A 19,558-nucleotide genomic window follows, 5' to 3' on the forward strand; every position below is an offset into this window, starting at 1 on the left:
TTGGTATTTATCACTGGGATATGTGTTCTGTCAAAAGATCAAATGTATATCTATCCCATATAACAATCTCTCAGAAAAAGATCTCCTTTTCACATGGCAAAATCCAAAAAAGCAAATAAAAACATTTACCTCAGGCACATTGGGAAGCTTGTAGTTGCCTCCCCAGTCAAAAGGCAAGCTAGTAAAATCATAAGTTCCAAGAAATTTAGACATCTTATTGTTGACATCTCCAAAAAATCTGCGGCCTTCAACTAGTTTTGCGTAAGGGTCAAGAAGGACAATACTGCTGTCAAATCGATGTCCTTGATCCCGGCCTCGAGGACCATCAATGCGATAACCATAAAGAACATCACGCCGGGGCAGATCCTACAGTAACAATAATACTTTCATGACGCTAAATAACAAAACAAAAAGTTTAAATAATGGGCAAGAAGTAAAGATCACAGAAAATAATCCAATCCAACAACAACTGGGTAAAATTCTTCGCATTAGGATGCATTTATATCACTATATGCCCTCGGTCAAATAAATCATAGGAAAAAGCATAAGGAAAAGGAAGAAATCGACCATATGTTAAATGTGAGCCCTGAAAATGACTGAATGGTTTGAATGGTCTACAACAGTTGAACCCAGGTAACACTTAGTGCAAGAAATTCAAAAGTTATGCTAGATCTTGAATGTTTCTCATTCAAGGTAATCAAAATAGCACCAAAAGAATCATATTCCATCTATGTAGTTACACTCACTGACAACAACAACAACAATAACTACAACAACATAGCCTTATCCCAACTAAATGGGGTCGGCCACCTAAACAAAATCCTCTACTTGTAGCATATACCAACCCAATCTTCATAAGAAAAGCTCCACTTGATTGGAATCGCCCTCCCAATTGAGCCTGATTATGCAGATACCACAAATCCATGCTTCAACTGAATAACAACCCCAATCCTGAAGGCCCTCGATACAATAGAGAGCATCCACAAAACTTAACTACTGTGTTGCCACCTGGGGTCAGTGAAGCAAAGGACGATGTGAGTATTCAAAACTAGGATTCTTTCTAACTGTAATATTGCTCCCAAGATCTCATCTACATCATTTCGCCTGATTTGATTCAACCATCAACACCTACCACCCTTCCACAAAATCTGCCGACAGCTGCAAGGACTTCAAATCACCAATTATGAACTACTAAGCTGTGAACATTGATATAACACCACCTGACCCAGCTCTCCTCAGCCTATAAATCAGGTGATTCCATGGAATCACCATGATGTAGCCTAGGTGAAATAACTTCCACTTAGGACCAGGTTCTGTCTAAGGGTTGGCCGAATGGGCAGATTAGGGTTATTAGGGCAAAATCTAGGGTTAGGGCTAAGTAATGACAATGGGGTTTATAGGGTTTTAAAAGGCAGGTTTCAGAGATCTTAATGGTATAAAGATATTAGGGTTTGGAGAAGTTTTGAGTTTCTGCAATTTTGGGCAGAATCGGGTCACAGGCTTTAGGGTTTAATGGAGTGAAGAGATGAAGGGGTTAGAGTGGGAATTATAGGCTAGGGCTGAGGTCGAGTGTGGGGAATGATGTAGGGAAGGTGGACTGAGAATAGGGTTTGAAGGTGATGGTTAGATCTGGAATTATAATGGAGTCCTAGTTGAAGTAGGAGTTGCAGGTTTAATGGGGTTGAGGGTTGAATGGATAAATTGCAGGGTTAATGTGCAGGAGCAGCAACAGCTTGAAGATTGAAGAAGACCTCCTGACCTTCACAGTGCAAGGAGTCGTAGGAGAACCCACCCTTTAACCACCTTGAGTCCACAAGGATGCAGACTCGCAGATGGAGCAAAGGCAGCAGCTCGATGGCAGCAATCTCAGATCTGAAACACAGTTTTTTAATGCAATAATAAGTGGGGGAGCCTGCCCACGATTTATCTTATTTATAATGAAAGGGGGGGCCAAAAGGCCTTACAAATAATCAGACTTGAACTGGGAGTTCCAGTCCTAAATCCTAGAAGCAATCCTAGTCAGATTAGGAGTGGTGATTCCTAATCTGATTCCTAATTACAATCAGCATACTTGTACTCTAAATGGGAGTACAAGTTTAAACAAATAAAACAAACAAATAAAGCAACCTATCCCTCTAAAATCGTGGAGGGAAGAACTAAGCAATAAAAGACTGTTTTAACCCTAGCATAAAAGAACAAACAAGTAAAGGCTCCAACGAAAATCAAAGGCTGCTCAAAGGCTGCTCTTCTTCTTCCTGCATGAACTTGGATCTGCATCAGCTCTCCCCGGCTTAGAAACTTTCATCTCCGATGAATGGGTGAATGCCATGTAGCGATCATACAACTCCGGATCGAGCCTCCTGAAATCATCAGCATGTATCCAAGTGCTGTCCTGGCGTGGTCGACCTTTCCACTTGACAAGGAAAGAGTGATAACCGGCGCCTTGACGAGTCGTCTTGTGCATATCATCCAGAACTTCTTCAATCACATCTTCTGGAGGTGGCTTCAGTTGGGGCAGCCGCAACATGTGCTCTGAATTGCCATCATCGGAATGATGCCCCGTGTACAAATATAGATCAGCCACGTTGAAAACATTGCTTATGCCCATATCATCAGGTAACTCTAGAACATAAGCATTAGGTCCAATACGTTTCAGCACCTTATATGGACCCATCTTCTTTGGATGGAGCTTATTGTTGACACCCGGTTGGTGTCTCTCTGGATTCACCTGTACCATGACCATGTCGCCTGGCTTGAACTCAACGAACCGGCGGATGCTTGTCGGTAGTGGACTTGTAGTGATCATAACTGAGTGCAATCTTGCTCCGACCATTTGCATGCACTTCGGTGATATGACGAATGAACTCATCAGCTTCAATACTTACCCGAGCTTGAGGGGGTAAGGGAATGAGATCAATCGGGCGGCGGGGTTGTATCCCAAGAAGAATCTCGAAGGGAGTACGACCGGTGGTCCTGTTCATGGAGCTGTTGTATGCAAACTCAGCAATGTCAAGGATAGAGGGCCATGTCTTCTCATAATCTCGGACCAAACACCGCAGCAAATTACCAAGGCTCCTGTTGACTACCTTTGTCTGTCCGTCAGTCTGGGGATGGAATGCAGTAGAGAAAAAAAGCTTGGTGTTTGTCTTCAGCCATAGAGTCTTCCAGAAATAACTCATAAACTTCACATCACGATCGGATACAATGGTACTGGGTAACCCATGGATGCGAACAATCTCCTTGAAGAATAGCTTGGCAATGTGGGAAGCATCAAGTGTTCTTCGACAAGGAATGAAGTATGCCATCTTGGTGAATCTGTCAACCACCACCATGATGGAGTCGAATCTCTCTTTAGTAGGGGGTAGACCAAGTACGAAATCCATACTGAGGTCAACCCATGGCTGGTGAGGAATCGGCAGTGGTGAGTAGAGGCCTGTGTTTTGCTTGGTACCTTTAGCTAGCTGGCAAACTCGGCACTGCTTGATTACATGCTCTACATCCTTGGCCAAGTGAGGCCGATAGTACCGATCAGTTACCTGTAAGATGGTTTTATCTTTCCCGAAGTGTCCTCCTAAACCTCCTCCATGTAACTCCCTGATAATGTGGTGTCGTAAGGACGAATCGGGAATGCACAGCCGGGTTCTGAAGAACAAGTAACCATCATGCAAGGAGTACTTAGGGTGCTGTCCACCCTGCTTCAAATCAACATATAGGACTTGAAAGTCCTTGTCACTAGCATACTCGTCTCTGATCTGTTCGATGCTAAGTGCATGGGCTGAGAAAGTGTTCAAGGTCAGCACTTTTCTACTCAGTGCATCAGCCACTGTATTTTCCTTTCCTGACTTGTATTTGAGGGCAAAGTTGAAATCCTGTAAATATGCAACCCATTTAGCATGCCTAGTGGTAATGGACTTTTGTGAGTGGAGGTGCTTGAGTGCCTCATGGTCAGTGTACAGGATGAACTCTTTGCCAATAAGGTAGTGTCTCCAATGCCGCAAGACCTGAACAATAGCATAAAGCTCTATATCATAAGTAGAGTACCGAGTCTTGGCATCATTGAGTTTCTCACTGTAGAATGCAATAGGGTGCCCATTCTGCATAAGAACTCCGCCTAGACCAACATGGGAAGCATCAGTAGCAACTTCGAAAATATGGTCAAAGTTGGGCAGGCGTAGCACCGGAGCTTCAGTCATCTTCTTCTTAATCACTTCGAAGGCCTTTTGAGCGGCTGCTGTCCATGCGAACGGACCCTTGTTCTGTTTGGTGCATTCGGTTATGGGTGCCATGATGGCACTGAAAATGCGAATGAATCGCCTATAAAAAGAAGCCAAACCATGGAAGCTTCATACTTCAGTAAATGTCTTCGGAGTAGGCCATTCAACAACGCTTCGGACCTTTTCCGGATCAGCTTCAACACCCTTTGAAGAAATTTTAAAACCAAAGAAAACAACCTTGGGCAGCATGAAGGAACATTTCTTTAAATTGATAAACAACTTCTCTTGCCGGAGTACTCTGAGAACTTGTTTCAGGTGGTCTATGTGCTCATCTGGGTCTTTACTGTACACCAAAATATCATCAAAATAAACAACAAGAAATTTACCGATGAAGGGACGAAGTACCTGGGTCATGACTCTCATGAAGGTGCTAGGTGCATTCGTCAGGCCAAAGGGCATGACCTTCCACTCGAATAATCCATCTTTGGTCTTGAAGGCTTTCTTCCATTCGTCTCCAAACCGTATGCGGATCTGATGGTATCCACTGCGGAGGTCAATCTTGGAGAAGATCTTAGAACCGGACAGCATGTCTAGCATGTCATCAACCCTAGGAATTGGGAACCTATACTTGATGGTGATCTTGTTGATAGCGCGGCTGTCCACACACATGCGCCATGAACCATCCTTCTTCGGTGTCAACAAGGCTGGAACAGCACAAGGGCTTATGCTTTCTTCAATAAATCCCTTCTTGAGAAGCTCTCCAACTTGTTTATTAAGCTCTTCATGCTCCGAGGGGCTCATTCTGTAGGCGGGCAGATTTGGTAACATAGCACCAGGTACCAAATCGATGGCATGTTGAATATCTCTGAGTGGTGGCAACTCATTGGGCAGTTCTTCGGGTACTACATCTGAAAAGTCCTGCAATAGATCCTTGATGGGTTGTGCAAACTTCTGTTCGGTTGGGGCAGCAACCTCTTGAGTCACCAAGGTAAGAACCAGTCCCGTATCATGGCTGATTTGTTCAAATTCCCTTTGTGGAACAGCTAGCAATTTATTTTCAGATTCTGTCCCCTTTTGATTAGTGCGCATGACACGACGTTTCCGTATTTCTGCAGGCAAATTAAGTGGGTACCACTTGATCTCTTCTCCTTTATGTTGAAACACACAGAGGTTTTTTCTTCCTAGGAGAGCAACATCATTGTCATATAGCCACGGTCTCCCTAGTAGGACATCAGTCATTCTCATCGGAATGATATCACACCAAATTTCCTCTGAATATTTTTGGGCTTGTAAGGGAACATAGCATCGCTTGTTCACATCAAGCTTATTCCCATTCAATAAGGAGACTTTGTAGGGCATCGGGTGCTTCTCAAATTTCAGATTCGCCTTCTCCACAAGATCTTCAGACACAACATTAACGCAGCTACCACTATCAACAATTATCTGGGCAGTGCGCTCACCTGCTCGCAAGCGGGTATAGAAGATGCAACTACGTCGCCAATCTTCACCTTTGGATTCAGCACTCAATATACGTGCTACTACATGTACACCTCGGGTATCTTCAAATTCATCACCCAAGTCGTCAAAATAAGCAGTCCCATCATCACCATCTTCGGGGGGTAATGCATAAATACCCTATTCATCAAATTCATCAGGGCTTTCTTCCTCCTTTTCAGCTACATAAATCTGCCGTTGTCGTTGTGGGCAATCCTTAGCATAGTGTCCCTTCTCATTACAGCGATAACAAGTGTTGGACTCACTGGTAGTCATTGGGGCTTTACCCTTGTCCACACGTTAAGAGCTGCCAGTGTAAGGGGCTGTCCGTGTAGAACCAGCAGTGGTGTTATTACCTCTATTGTAACCATTAGTTGGTTTGGATGCTGAAAAAGATTTTCTGGTGTCGACAGCAGTAGAACCAAACCTTCTAGTAGTGTTCAATAGGTCTTCTGCCTTCAATGCCTTCTCAAAGCAATCCTTGACGTCCAGAACATCCACAACGCCAATAGCTCTGAGGATGTCAGATCTCAATCCCAATCGGAATCGGGACAACATTTGAGTAGCACTTTCTATTGTGTCGGTGCGAGATGAGAGAGAATCAAACTTCGCATGTACTCGGATACGATCATATTCCCTTGACGAAGGGAGTTGAATTGGTCTTGCATCCGAGTGTATAGTGTCTTGGTAAATACTTCTCTTTCAAATCATACTTCGTATCCTCCCGGTTGGTAGGTGCTTTACCTTCACGTTCCATATCCCTCTCTGTCTTGCGCCACGGTCTCGGCAGCACCAATTAATTTAGTGCGTGCGTCTCATCTTTCGATCTTCAGGCAAATCATACCAATCAAAGTAGTCATCTAGGGCAGCAAGCCAGTCGTAGAATTTATGTGGATCACCAGTCCCATCATACTCTTTCAATTCTAGCTTGACCTTCTGTGTATCAAATCTTCTGTTCTGGGCTTCATCTCCAGTGAAGTAGGATCTCAAATATTCCTCAAAATTAGGTCTTCGAGGTGCTTCAGTAGTTCTGTCCCTATCTTCTCTGTAGTCATCCCTGTCATATCTTCTTCGATCCCTGTAGCCTCGGTCATGTCTAGACTGATCTCTGTGGTCCCTGTGATGTCTAGAATGATCTTTGTAGTGCTCATTCCTTCCCAGAGTGCCATGAACTTCAGAATGGACTTGTAGCCTATCTTCCTCTACGTATAGAGGGTTGTTTATAATAGGCGCAGCTTGCTTTTGTTCCATGGCTGTCATTCGATCACCAAGAACTTGCTGGTTGAGATCTTCTGCAAGATAGCCATGATTAGCAAGGGAATCAGGTTGGGGTGGTCGTGTGGGATCCATAGCAGGGCTGCCATGTTCAGCCATGGCTTTGATACCAATTTGATGTAGCCTAGGTGAAATAACTTCCACTTAGGACCAGGTTCTGTCTAAGGGTTGGCCGAATGGGCAGATTAGGGTTATTAGGGCAAAATCTAGGGTTAGGGCTAAGTAATGACAATGGGGTTTATAGGGTTTTAAAAGGCAGGTTTCAGAGATCTTAATGGTATAAAGATATTAGGGTTTGGAGAAGTTTTGAGTTTCTGCAATTTTGGGCAGAATCGGGTCACAGGCTTTAGGGTTTAATGGAGTGAAGAGATGAAGGGGTTAGAGTGGGAATTATAGGCTAGGGCTGAGGTCGAGTGTGGGGAATGATGTAGGGAAGGTGGACTGAGAATAGGGTTTGAAGGTGATGGTTAGATCTGGAATTATAATGGAGTCCTAGTTGAAGTAGGAGTTGCGGGTTTAATGGGGTTGAGGGTTGAATGGATAAATTGCGGGTTAATGTGCGGGAGCAACAACACTGAAGATTGAAGAAGACCTCCGACCTTCACGGTCAAGGAGTCGTAGGAGAACCCACCCTTTAACCACCTTGAGTCCACAAGGATGCGGACTCACGAGATGGAGCAAGCAGCGGCTCGATGGCAGCAATCTCGAGATCTCGAAACACGAGTTTTTAATGCAATAATAAGTGGGGAGCCTGCCCATGATTTATCTTATTTATAATGAAAGGGGGCCAAAAGGCCTTACAAATAATCAGACTTGAACTGGGAGTTCCAGTCCTAAATCCTAGAAGCAATCCTAGTCAGATTAGGAGTGGTGATTCCTAATCTGATTCCTAATTACAATCAGCATACTTGTACTCTAAATGGGAGTACAAGTTTAAACAAATAAAACAAACAAATAAAGCAACCTATCCCTCTAAAATCGTGGAGGGAAGAACTAAGCAATAAAAGACTGTTTTAACCCTAGCATAAAAGAACAAACAAGTAAAGGCTCCAACGAAAATCAAAGGCTGCTCAAAGGCTGCTCTTCGTGTGAACTTGGATCTGCATCACACCATATATCAAGGGAAAGGAAAGCCTTTCCTCTTCCAGGAAAGGGACCTGAAAGAAAAACTTCCTAGGCCCTAGCCTTTTGACAACTAGGTCAGTTCCATGGGCTCAACCATCTTCGTACTTGTAGATACTGAATTTTGTCACCCCCTGGCAATGATGACAACACGGGCATGAACAGATGACGACTCTCTCAAGTCACCCCTAAACCCATGATAAAGACCCAGACACAAGAAAAATGATCGTACCGATCCAGACTCAGCCGGCATCTCCCAGAATTCGAACAGGAAACCGTAGAAAGTTGGCAACGCTACCCAAAGATAGGCGGCATTGCCCGGAGCCCAGTGGTACTGCCTAGGGCTCAGTGGCCCGGCCTGGACCCACGGTGGCCCCGCCGGGAGCTGGGTGGCACCACCCCGGACCTGGGCGGCACCACCCAACCCTTGGGTCGACTCAGCCCAGTTTTCTTGGGCCCTCTATTTATAGAGGGCCCCTCTTCCTTCAAAAAAGATAGTTTGACAATTGGAGAGTTTGGAGAACCCAAAGGAGCTCTGGAAAAATCCCCATAAAGTCTCGGAAATCCAAAAATTTAGAGAGGGAGAGAGAAAAAAAAAGGAGGTTTTGGTCCCTAGAGAAGTTCTTTAGTTTTTTAGGCTTTAATTTTCGTTTGTTTTGGCCCTCGAGGGCCCTATTGGAGATAAGGCGGGGAAGCCCTGCTGGAGTCCAGGAAGCCCTATTGGTGATTTGGCAATACGACGCGGAAGCCCTGTTGGTGATTCAGCAATACAGCGCGGAAACCTTGCCGGAGTCCAAAAAGCCCTGTTGGCAATTCAGCAATACACTGCAGAAGCCTTGTTGGTGATTTGGCAATACAGTGTAGAAGCCCTACCGGAGTTCAAGAAGCCCTAGCAACATACTTTTAATAAGCCGTTATTCTACCCAACAATACAAAGTCAGGTAGTCTATCCATCTCCACCTGAGCTCGGTGGTGACCCATTGCGCATTTTTTGTGATTTTAGTAAATTTTATCGTCAGGTACACATGTATTCTGGTCATTTATGTTGGCATAATGTAGATCATTTAAGCATATTTTTGCTATTTTTGCAGTTTTCATCATTATTTTGCATATTTATTATCAAACATGTTGGTATAAATTAAATCATCATGGGAAAACATTTGAAATCAAGCATCTAGTGGAAAGACCGGTTCAACCGGGCGAGGTGGGTGCCTAAAACCTTCCTACTCTCGTAACCTGACAGCTTACCCAAATTTTCTGAGCAAACCATATAGGATCATGTAACCCTTTATAGGGCTACAACCATAGTTGTCAGGTCGTCATGGCGATCCAAGTCGGTGGAGGGGTGTCACATCGATATATCGACATGTCGCCCGCCATGGCGTTGCCATGGCGATCATGTCGACCATGTTTTATTTTTTCTCTATTGTTTCTCAAGTTTTAAGGATGGCAATCTTGTAATTAAGCAGAATCTAAGAAAGGGCATAAAAGGGTTTTGATTTAATGACTAAGGGTAAACTTGGAGGGATGTGTAAAGTATGGACAAAGGGGAATAAAAGAAGAGAAGGGTACTTTAGGAAAAAGGCAAAAATAAGGGTTTGTAATAACCCACGATCGGATTATGGATTTATGGTTGTCTTCAACCTTACGACTTCAGCCTGGGACAGAAAACAGCACAGTACGAAGGAGATAACTCCTTCAACTCTTCTCTGTCCAGTCTAAACCTTCAGGCGAAGCATCGCCACATCATGTTCTATCAATTCCTGCAAGAACTCATCACAAAAATCAACTAAACAAGGAGTATTTAATTCCTGGAATCAGATCTGGAGACTTCTTAGTTGCAAAACAGAGACAGAGAGACAGGAAGAAGAAATCAAAGAGGGACGCCATGGCGTAGGTCGACATGCATGCTTCTCCAGCGCCAGGACGCCATGGCGACGCCATGACAACTATGGCTACAACAATTGGCGACTCCATCTTATATATTGCATGATCCCAAATCCTCAATGATTGTGCAACCCCTTTCTTTATAGAACCCCCTCTTTAACCCTAGTCCTTGAAGGGAGGACCATTTCTCGGGAGGAACCCCGATACACCAACATTTGGGGGAAAACACACCCCGGATCTTATGTGGCGGATCCTTACAGTACTGCTTCCATATTAGGTTTTCTCTGATGTAGGACAGGTTTGGGAAACCACATCAAACCACAAACCAGTCCTATTCTAGCCACAAGTATGATTTATTGGGATTTACAAGCTGTTGTAGTCGAAAGAACAAATGGAATGCACTTAGGAAATGAAAATGGAGGTTGGGTGAAATATGATGAAATAAACAACAATGCATTTGGGAAATCAAACAGGGATGGTTTGCTGTAGATATAGAGTTTGAAAGAGAGGAGTAGATAGAAGAAGAAGAAAAAAAAAAGATAGAAAAGAAAGAAGATCATCTTGGCTTCACACCATCTTGGATTCACTCCATCTTGGCTTCACACCATTTTAGCTTCACACCATCTTGGATTCCCTCCAAGAATTGCATGGAATCACTCATGCTTCAATTCCTTCTTTCCTTGCTTGTCTTCCATCTCCAAAAACAATCTTTTTAAACCCAAAATGAAAAAAAAAAAGAAGGAAATAACTCCCTAATAACTACTTTTACAGGAATAACTACTCCCTAATAACTCTACTTCTCCAGCAATAACTCCCTTACAACATTAGTACATAACAGTTCTGGCCCCAAACAAAAATACAACAAAACAATAAAAATAACTACACGTAATGCTGGTCATGTAGCCATAATGAAAGTGACATGTGGGCCATGTGGCTGCATAAATCCTTGAGTGATGTCCTCATCATTCTCCCCACAACAACCACTAGTAGTCCATATTTCAAGTGGGCTCAAAAACTGTCCTAAGCCAATTCTCCCTATTCTGAATGAAAGGTGACCATCTGGGTTAAGGACCTGCATTTTCAACCCTCCCCCCTCCAAAAAAAAATATATTTTTGGCCTTCCTTTACTGCACACGATTTTCCATCCCATCCAACCCCCTTGAAATGGTACTAACTAAAAATTCAAATAAATCTGATTGTTCTTCCTTATATTTTGATCCCAGCTGATTTCTCATTTCGAAGCATCTCCTTTAACTCTTCTTCAACTGTTATCTTTCTACTATCTCTTTCACTAAGAGGTACTTCCCTTTCCCCAAGGGATCAATCAGGTTTATCCAGCCCAAAATTTAAGCGTTTAATTTTTTTTTCTTTTAAAAGTACATAAAACAAAGAAAGACTGGGCTCAAATAGGCAGTGATATCAAAACACTAGTGATGCAGATCTGGTAGACGGACCTGCTAGTGGTGTGTTTCAAATAAAAAACTATAATCAAAACTGCTTATTTGAACAATATTGAAGGAGGGATTCTCAGCAGGATCTTTGTAGAACAGTAGCTGTTGTTATAAAGAATATCAGGCAGCAGAATGGCCTTGTTTCAGTACCTGTTGACTGTGGCAGTCCAATAAATCGCAATGTGGGAGAGAAGAGAGAAATAAGGAGGGATTTTAGATCGATGGAGGAGAAGGACAGAGGGTCAATCAAATAGAGGAGGAAAAAAGAGAGAAAAGTGGGAAGGAGAGAGAGAGAGAAGAAGAAGAAGAAGAAGAAGAAGAAACAGGGGGAAGAGAGAGAGATCTCAATTTCACCACCCAAAAATAAATCTCTACTCCATCATCAAATCGAATGGAGGCTTGCATGCTTTTATAATCAGCATGAAAAACAGAAATAAATTAATAAAACCCAAACCTAAACTAAAACTAACTCCTCTATCCGTAGGCTATGAATGTATCCTAATACATTAATGACACTAAATAAAGAAGAAAACTGACAATAATCAACGATGGAATTCTTAAGCATTATCACAGCCCAATTAGACAACTAAAAGTAATAAAATAAGACAAATATTATCCTAATAAATAGCCCACAATTGGGCTGAAGATAAGTTTCCAGAAATCCTGGTATTCTGAAACCGTAAGCCTTTTAACAGACCTCCAATTGGGCCCCACGAGCTGTGTGTTGATAAGGTTCCTGATTTTCAGGAATTCCAGATTCGCAAGCTCTAAAACCTTCTTCAAATGGGTCTCACAAATTCTAGTTTCCAGAATTTAATCTTCCTTGAACCTCATGTTGATGCTAGACCAAAAACTGAACCAAAAAAATGGTTCACAAGTGAACCAACCCAATCCAAACCGCACCAATTCTGCATTAACTAATATTCTTTCTTGCAAACCAATAATCTTTTTTTTTTTTTTGCTAAAGGTCAGCAAATTGGAATTAAAGAAAAAAGATAATACAGGATTAACATCCAGGCATACCCGGACCCATGAAACAAAGCAAAAAAGATCAACTCTCCACCTTCGGCAATACCATCAGCAGAGAGAACCTAAAAATTAAAATCAACTGCAAAATCTGTATCTCGGTCTTTCCTCTATCTTCCACTGCACATCTGCAGCGATAAAACTTGGGGCACTCTCCCACACATTTGAATTAGAATCCCTTGCTGCCCTCTTTGCAAGTCTATCTGCCACCGAGTTGTTCTCTCTAAAACAATGAGTAACAACCCAAGATGTAGATAATAAGTACCTCTGCAGATTAAGCCAAGGTTGAAGAAACCTCCAGGGGATATTATGCTTTTGGATACATTACACAACCAATAATCATCATACCATCAAAATTACAGGGTAAATACAAATAAAATTATGATTGGAACGAGGGGAATTTTTCCAGGATCGTCAAAAACATTATTATGATGCATCGCTGAAAAAGAATGGAAGGATCAACTAACAAGAATACCATATAGACAAGATTAAACCAATTGACACAGCACAAGCAAGAAAGGTTAGACAAAAAAAAGGGATCCATAAAGCTATTGCCCACCAAAACCAAATATCAAGATTACCTCCACACAAATATGCCATATGTCTCCAGTCTTGTTCACACGAGGATCCAATGCTAGTTCCAACAATCCAGCATCCTGTCCATCAAGCTTTCCCCTAAGGAAGCACATCAACATAAGAAAGATTCAAAGTTTATAGAAATCATATTTAAAATTAACAAATAATAGATCTTTTCAAGAATGCTTAGCTTAATGCTGCAATAGATTGTGTATTTCTTCAATTTGAGTATATCATGCAGTTAACAGACCACTAAATTGTAAATATACAACCAAAAGCTCGAACTATAGGGTGGAGGGACTCACAGGTATATTAGGTAACAGAATACTTTAGGGGGTAACAGATGTGCGGCAATTCTCCCAACATAAATAATAACATTATTTATTCCAAGCCATTCACATTAAACATTTTTTTCTGAGCCCCTTTTCACAAAACAAACCTGTAACAACCCAGCCTTCTCTTGGCATGAAATTGACCACTTTGGCCCATGGGGCCTCATGGCTTTAAAACGCATCATACCAAGTAGAGGAGGCTACTCTTTATCAATAGCTCAGGATCTCCCTCCCTAGCCGATGTAGGACTAAGTTTGCACACCCTCACCGATCTCCCAAAACCCCCTGGTACTAAGCCGTCTCTTGGTGGGGACACCTCACCGATCTCCCAGGTGGGCCAGTACTATGCTGTTTCCTTGGGGTGTTACAAAACCACTATGATAACCAAGTTCCAAATAAAACCAGCATTTGGATCCTCTGTATCACTCAGCCCTGCATCACCCATTCACTCTGTACCAGTTATCAGTTTCACTATGTAGAGGGATGATATGGCGAATCCCAACAATTGGATGTATGACAAGATCTCCGGATTGTCCACATGTCAAATTTTAGGGCTCCAATCTGTCTTATAGCAAAGGTATAATATTGGTCTTGTTTTCAACCAAATTTCCAACCTTTCCAATGAGGCATAGAGAACTCAACTTAACTTAAAAGTCATTAAGCATTATAGCAACAACTTGTAATTAGCCACAAAAATCCCCCTCCACATTCCACTTTGTTAAAAAAATTAAACTGATACACGTAAAAAGAAAATATTTTTAAAAAATTGTACTAGCCAATTCGTATTATATATGTTCTTCGAGGAGTCATCGGATGAGTCACCTCATTTTCCAATCGTAAGGTATATACTCCAATGAGCAGCAAATGATGTAATATCTTATTTCCAAAACATGTAGTTGTAGTAGTATTTGGTTCACATATCTACTGGTACCTTCTTTTTGTGGATAAGCAAGAAGATGACTCCTATGGTCGGCCCATAGGATACACCCATATGGGATCGGCCACATGAGTCACCCATGTGGGTTGCCCCTAGTAGGTATCCTCATATGGGTCACACCTATAGGTTGACTCATGTGGGTCCCACTCCAATTTAATTGAACATTTAAAAAAAATAGATTCACTTAAATTAAAATTAATTAAGTAATTTCCCAACCAGTTACCCAATTAGTTAAGTATCTCTCAACTGGAAAGCAAAACACTTTATGTTGCAATCCAATTGCAACTGAACTTCTTAATTTGTAACACTTGCAAATTAAGTAACTAATGCAATCTTATTGCAAGTAAAACTCTTTGGTTGCCAAGGAATTTTAATAAAATCAACGACTTAATTTGAAACAAGCAACAAAGGACTTTCCTTAATCTAATAGGATTACATCTCATGGTTTCCTATTGTGATCTAATCACAATCTCCGTCAACTGCACCACTTACAATGCCCAAAACCCTTGCTTGAAGAAGAAGAAGAAGACTTTGTTTTGCCCTCTTTAACTCTCTCTTAATTGTGTTGTGCAACTTAGGGTTTGAGCCATAGCCTCTCTTTTATAGAGAAGCTAAGTATGGAGATTACAATCTAATGGACTAAATCACGCCATGTGGTGTGATCATAAAAGATGGCCTTTAAGTTGGCCTCCTTTTTTTGGTGAATAAATATATTACCAAACCTCAGGAGGGGGCAGGGGGGAATATACAAGAAAAAGGGGAGAGGGAAGAGAGGAGGGGGGGAAAGAACAAAATCAGACCATCCTAGAAAGGGGAGGCCGCAAAAGAGAGAGGTCTAAACCCCAGGTAACAACAATGTGCCTGTTCCTTGGGGTGTCAATAAAAGATCTATGGGGTAAGGTGCTGAGCTTAGAGGAGACATCGAAAGAGATGTCTTTCCAAATCGAGTCAATAGATCTAGATTTGGAAGTCCATCTCCTAAGATTCCTCTCCATCCAAATATGATGAACAACAGAGCCAAAAACCAGCTTTCCTACCATGTCACAGAGAGTGCTGCCTTTGAAGGTCCTGATCATCCAGAGGCATTCTCTATCAAAGGGTAAGTGTCTCCTGTTACGGGGCCAAATGGACAAGAGGGTTTTTTCCAGATGGTAGATGTAAAGGTACAAGCAAAAGGCGTAGATATTTTCATCACTTTCTCTCCACAATTAAACAAAAGGCAATTAAGTTGGCCTTAATTGCACAAAAGAACACTACAAAAGGCGTAACATGAAAATCCCCAGTGGTAGATATTTTCATCACTTTCTCTCCACATAACCAACACCCACAATGGACCTAACAACCATGGAATAAAATCATCGCAATGTAATTAAATCAATTGCAATTAATTATATAAGTGCCATGACTAGTGATTAGACCCAAAATATTTGAAAACACTCTTCAAATATTATATAATTTAATATAATAATAACAATAATAATATAAAAACACTTTTTCCAAACTTTTTACAAAGCAATTATCAGGCCCTAGATTTGGACCAGTCATAGTTCGACAACTCTTTTACTTGGATGTCCTCCCTAACTGGACAATGGAAACCTTATTGAGTATCAGCCACATCACCATTCATATAGTATATGCCGAGCAGCCAGTGTATAGTCAGTCCTATCAGAAGACATCAACCATTGGCCAGCTACAAACGCACAAAATATAAATGTAATAGTAAGTGCCTCTCAGGTATAGAAAAAGAAACTACTGGAAATTCCTATTGCCAAGCACAACTGGCGGTGAACCATCAGAAATTTCAAATGGACCATTGTTCAACACATTTTTTTTTTGGATGAATAAAAAATTTAATTACGAAGAAAAAGTGGGGGGGGAAATACAAGCCCGAGGGCAAACAAACCAGAAACTAGACTAGCTAGGCAACAAAATGGCGAGATGAAGGCCCTAGGATACAACAATGAGCCTGTTCCCAGGGGTATCCTTTACAGTAGCTAGGGGGAGGGTGTCAATTTTAGATGAAACATCAAAGGAGATGGCATTCCAAATCTTGTCTCGAGAGCGGGAGTTGGAAGTCCATCTTCTGAGGTTGCGTTCCGTCCAAATGTGGGAGATGGTGGCACAAAAGGCAAGCTTGCCAACATAGTCACAGATCGTTTTCCTGTCAAATGTCATATCAATCCAAACCCACTCCCGTTGAAGGGGGAGGGGGTTTCTTCTATCCACCCAGCATGAGCGCAGGACTTTTGCCCAAATGGAGGAAGCAAAAGGGCAAGAGAAGAACAAGTGATTTGAGTCTTCAAGACCGGACCAGCAAAGGCAGCAACGGGGGGAGACTTGGATGTGGCAGTGCATGAGGAAGGCCTGAGTTGGAAGACAGTTGGAGAGAGCGCGCCAAGAGGTGAGACTATGGCGAGGAATGTGCCCTTTGAACCAAACGACTCTGTGCCAAGGACAGTGGGTCCCTTTGTGCCTGACCATATCCCAAGCAGAGTGAGAGCTGAATCTGCTGGAGGGGGATGGGAGCCAAAGAACAATGTCACCCCTTCCTCGCTGCCCAGGGGGGATAGGGGGGATCTCCAAAGATCCGCAAGGGGGGGACGAGATGGGGGAGGCCCAGGAATCTCTGCTGATGATGGAAGCGACCATGGAAGATCTGTCCAGCCCGGAGTAGTAGATGACACGGGGGCTCACAACTGAAGAAAGAACACCCAGCCAAAAAGAGGTAGAGAGACCATCATTGATCCTACAAGAGATGGCTTCAATGGCTAAGTGTCTCACTTGTAAAATTCTGCGCCAAACCCAGGAAGAATCGGCAACAGTGCTAACGATCCAAATGGCGTCTCTACGGAGAGGCCCAGCATAAACCCAAGAAGACCAAATACTTTCTTTGTTGGTGAGAAGCTTCCAAATAAGCTTGAGAGAGCCAGCAATATTGACGTCATTAATCCTTCTGAGACCAAGACCTCCTTCTGATTTAGGGAGGCAGAGGGAGGACCAACTCTTGGGATGAAGAAAACTGGCTGAATCCACAGCTTTCCAGAGGAAAGCACACATAATAGATTCTGCAGCCTTAATGGTGGTCTTGGGGAGACCAAAGACTCTGCACCAGTAGTTGTAGCAAGATTGGAGGACTGATCTGATGAGCTCGAGCCGACCTGCATAGGAGAGGAGCCTGGCTTTCCAAAGCTGCAACCTCTTGCGAAGGAGATCTAAAATGGGGGAGCAATGGTGGGCTGTGAGTCTAGCGAGGATGAGGGGGAGGCCAAGGTAACGGACAGGTAAGGTGCCAATGGTGAAACCAGTAGGGAGGAGAGGAGGAATTTGGTGGTGTCAGAGACTCTAGCGAGGAAAATGTGGGACTTAAGGTGCGGAAAATTGTTCAACACATTAAAATACCCATATTTATATTTTCAACCAATCTCCATTCTCCATTAGGGAATAATACAATAAGGGAACCCTAGAACAGAGGCCCAAGTCTGTCAATAGTTGAGAACAAATAACGGGTACTAATAGGCTGTTGCACAAAATATAACAATTATAAAAAGCACATAATGGAAATGTAATTAATTTAATCCAATTAAATTGGGTTTGATGGACACACATCAAATGTCAAAATGTACGACACATTGTTCCACCAAGATTTGCAAGTGGAATGACCAAAAAATTCAAAACCAAGAGGTTGGAGTCTAATTTGAAGATTTCGGTTGAAATATGTTGAAATGGATCGAAACAGTGACCCATTTCGGCCGAGATTAGATTTGTTATTTAAATCAACTGAATGTACCATTTCGATGATACAAACTGAAATGCCAAAACGGTAGGAGACTTCGACCGAAAATTAAAAGTTTCACTCGAAACATTGCATGCCTATAGAGTCACATGCAGTTTCGTTTCAACCAAGGTCAAAACCGAAATATTTCGTGAATTGTCAAGTACGAAGACCATTTCTAGGCAGATGAAACATACTTTTTCTGAACTGGTTTCAATGGTGGTGCTCCAACATCAGAAACATTCCTGAGAAACATAAACTTTCACAATTCCCTAGAGTGAAACATCAAAATCAGAATTCTGAAGTCTGGGCATTGAAAACACCATCGATACTGAAACATTCAAACCCGAGATTGAAATATTAAATTGGGGATGTATTTAGAATATATGCACTCTGCTAGTCAGAGATACAAGAGGTGATAAACAGCCTGATGGAATTCCACACATTAAGAAGGAATCTAATTTCACAAAGGAATCCAGCAGAAGTGCATCATTTGGAAAGAACAATGGCTATCCTGCAGATTCATACAGACAACCAAGTAAATGACATGTCACCCATGAAGCCAAAGAGCAGGCCTATCTAACGTAGTGCAAAGTTCTCAATTGTCCGTGTCATGCCCTCTAGCCAACCAAACACAAACAAGTACCCCCCCCCCTCTACCAGCATTATCTGATGTCCTAGAAAAGAGATTCCAATACCCTGAAACATGGAAAAACTGAAATCTTGTAGATTAGCCAATAGCAAACAGCTCAGATCCCTGAAACACTTTGTAAAAAGCCCCATATTCTGAAAGAGACCATCAAAATAGAACTCCACCACCATAGGAGGCATCAATGCTGGGACTTCAATCGATGCCAAAGTAGACCTTTTGTAGCTTCCATTTTCTGTTTTGGCTGCTCTTTCCCTTTTTAACATTTTTTTATTAATATTTTTATAGACTTTTTTCTGGACTTTGAATATTACAGAGAGGCTCCTTAGTTGGTCTATCTCAGCCATTTCATTTGTAAATTTGTTTATTTAATTTATTTATTTTTTAAAAAGAGAGCAATAATGAGCAACACATGTATAAAATTTCTAAGAAACTGTAGACACTAGTTCACAGAACAAGGAGGAAAGAACTGCACCTCTCTGGGAGCGATAAGCAAAGCGTAACAGCAGTTGCATGTTGTGAAAAAATAGCAAAATTGATCCCACTTTCAACTTCAGATGTTCCAAGTGGAAAAACCTGGCCTGGAGAGACTTTCATTGGCGAGCTGATCTCAGACACTTGTGTTGCTTCTTCCTAAAGTCAAATATAATGAACATCTGGTCATAAATGAGCTGTGAATCAAAATGTTCTATGTCATTCTCTTTTGTGTAGTAAATCACATCAGTCATTCAAAGTCATACACCATACTTCAATGTCTTAACAGACCAATGAAAAAGGATAACAAGGAAATAAAAAGGAATCATTTTTTCTATAATGACTTTTT

The 19,558-nt window shown here is 42.0% G+C and overlaps 1 protein-coding gene across 2 annotated transcripts in view; it reads right to left on the reverse strand.

The window, feature by feature from the left end:
- The window catches only part of LOC122668142 (isoamylase 3, chloroplastic), a 74,003-nt gene that overhangs the window by 43,740 nt on the left and 10,705 nt on the right, over positions 1 to 19,558 (reverse strand). For both annotated transcript variants that reach the window (XM_043864727.1, XM_043864728.1), the window contains 3 exons: positions 19,211 to 19,368; positions 13,051 to 13,144; positions 130 to 366 (listed from right to left, as the gene is read on the reverse strand). In XM_043864727.1, coding sequence (XP_043720662.1) covers positions 130 to 366; positions 13,051 to 13,144; positions 19,211 to 19,368 — 489 coding nt within the window. The remainder of the gene's footprint in view (positions 1 to 129; positions 367 to 13,050; positions 13,145 to 19,210; positions 19,369 to 19,558) is intronic.

The sequence above is a fragment of the Telopea speciosissima genome, chromosome 7, assembly GCF_018873765.1.
Source record: "Telopea speciosissima isolate NSW1024214 ecotype Mountain lineage chromosome 7, Tspe_v1, whole genome shotgun sequence".
Classification (NCBI taxonomy): domain Eukaryota; kingdom Viridiplantae; phylum Streptophyta; class Magnoliopsida; order Proteales; family Proteaceae; genus Telopea; species Telopea speciosissima.